Source organism: Citrus clementina, unplaced genomic scaffold (genome assembly GCF_000493195.1).
Source record: "Citrus clementina cultivar Clemenules unplaced genomic scaffold, Citrus_clementina_v1.0 scaffold_2, whole genome shotgun sequence".
NCBI lineage: Eukaryota > Viridiplantae > Streptophyta > Magnoliopsida > Sapindales > Rutaceae > Citrus > Citrus x clementina.
Genome location: NW_006262688.1, coordinates 36265016 through 36266868, shown reverse-complemented (window position 1 = coordinate 36266868; position 1853 = coordinate 36265016). Strand labels below are relative to the sequence as shown.

Sequence of the window (1853 nt, the reverse complement as noted above, 5' to 3'; positions counted from 1 at the left end):
GCGAGGGGGCGTTGGTCCTGAACCTTTTCTGGGTGGTTAGCTTCCTAGACTATGGGTATGCAGCTTTGATGTCAGTTTGGGAGACATTTTCTTTCACTTGCAGGAGCTGGTACAATATAGTTGGCGATGATGGCTTCGAATTGATTGGTCTGAATTGGGAATTTGATACTGGAAGACGAAGACCAAGGGCAAGGAAATTGGCAAGATAGTGTGTTTTGGGCGGTAATAGGGAGTGGAGGAGAAGAAGAAGCTTTAGCTTAATAGCTTAGCTATAAAAAGGATGGAGAAAACACGGGGAGAGAGTCGGACTAGGCGCCTTACCTTACCCTGTCTTTTTATGTTTGAGCAAGTTGGGCAATTAGTGCACTCGAGTTATTGCGCTAAAGTGCGTGTTTTGTATTAAGGAGGGGCAGATTGTTAATTTATGCCAGTGATCTGTAAGATGGTGTAAACAGAGACTATGGGGGTATCCGAAAGCAATGATTTTAAATTAACACCTCCCTCACATTGTTCTACCTTCCAGAACAGCCACCAGTATTCATTATTATTATTATTTGGTGTTTTTACATACAAATAACAAACTTTTTTTTTTTTTTTGATGCGACAAATTACAAAGTATATCTGCCTCAGCTTGGCCCGGAGATTTGTAATAACAACTCGGCACCGGCATTATTTTTTATGAAGTTTTTATTTATTTTCTTTTACCATCTACGACTACAAGTTGGTCGACAGACAGAGACAATAGAATTCTGATAAATTATGTTCAAGTATTGTGGTAAATCTGCTGCTGCTTTCTGTCTCTTAAATGCAAATAAAAGATACTTTGGCCTTGTCCATGTCTCAGTGTCAATGCAGTGGCAGTTTCAATTTAGCACTACTACTAGTACTGCACCCAATTTTACAGAGTCCTCGGACATCTTTGAATTAAACCCAACTTCATCTTGCATAATCCAGGATAAGGATCTTCTCCGAGATAGCCAACATGAATCTGGTACGGGGCTTCATGTTCTCGACCTCATTAACTGCGGTTCTTTGGAGCCCGACAGAAGTATATATAATACGTTGCTCAAGAAATGCACGCACTTGAAGAAACTTAAAGAAGCTAGGATTGTTCATGCACATATCCTTGGCTCTGCGTTTAAACATGATATTGCTATGCAAAACACCATTCTTAACGCGTACGCCAAATGCGGCTGTTTGGACGAGGCTCGCAAGTTGTTCGATGAAATGCCTGTGAAAGACATGGTTACTTGGACTGCCTTAATCAGTGGCTATTCTCAGAATGATCAGCCTGAAAATGCTATTATTTTGTTCTCTCAGATGCTTCGTCTTGGATTGAAACCTAATCAGTTTACGCTGTCTAGTGTGTTAAAGGCCTCTGGAGCTGGGGCTACCGATGATAAGTTTGGTCGGCAAGTTCATGCATTTTGTTTGAAATATGGTTATGATTGGAATGTTTATGTGGGCAGTTCTCTTTTAGACATGTATGCTAGGTTTGACCAAATGGATGATGCTTGGTTTCTTTTTACTGCTCTAGAGAGCAAGAATGAGGTCTCTTGGAATGCTTTGATTGCTGGCCATGCTAGGAAGAGTGAAGGAGAGAAAGCTCTTAGAACCTTTTCGGAAATGTTGAGAGAAGGCTTTGAGCCTACCCATTTCTCCTATTCTAGTGTTTTTACAGCTCTTGCCAGCACTGGGTCATTGGAGCAAGGCAAATGGGTTCACGCACATGTGATTAAATCGGGCGGCCAACTTGTAGCTTTTGTTGGAAACACTCTTGTTGACATGTATGCAAAATCGGGTAGCATTGAGGATGCTGAAAAGGTTTTCAATAGGTTGTGAAAAGGGATGTC

At 41.3% G+C, this 1853-nt stretch overlaps 1 protein-coding gene across 1 annotated transcript in view; it reads left to right on the top strand.

Moving 5' to 3' along the window:
• Positions 1-24: 24 nt before the first annotated feature.
• Positions 25-1853, top strand: part of LOC18050596 (pentatricopeptide repeat-containing protein At3g24000, mitochondrial) — a 5166-nt gene continuing 3337 nt past the window's right edge. The window contains exon 1 of the mRNA XM_006449914.2: positions 25-1835. Coding sequence (XP_006449977.2) covers positions 760-1835 — 1076 coding nt within the window. The 5' untranslated portion in view covers positions 25-759. The remainder of the gene's footprint in view (positions 1836-1853) is intronic.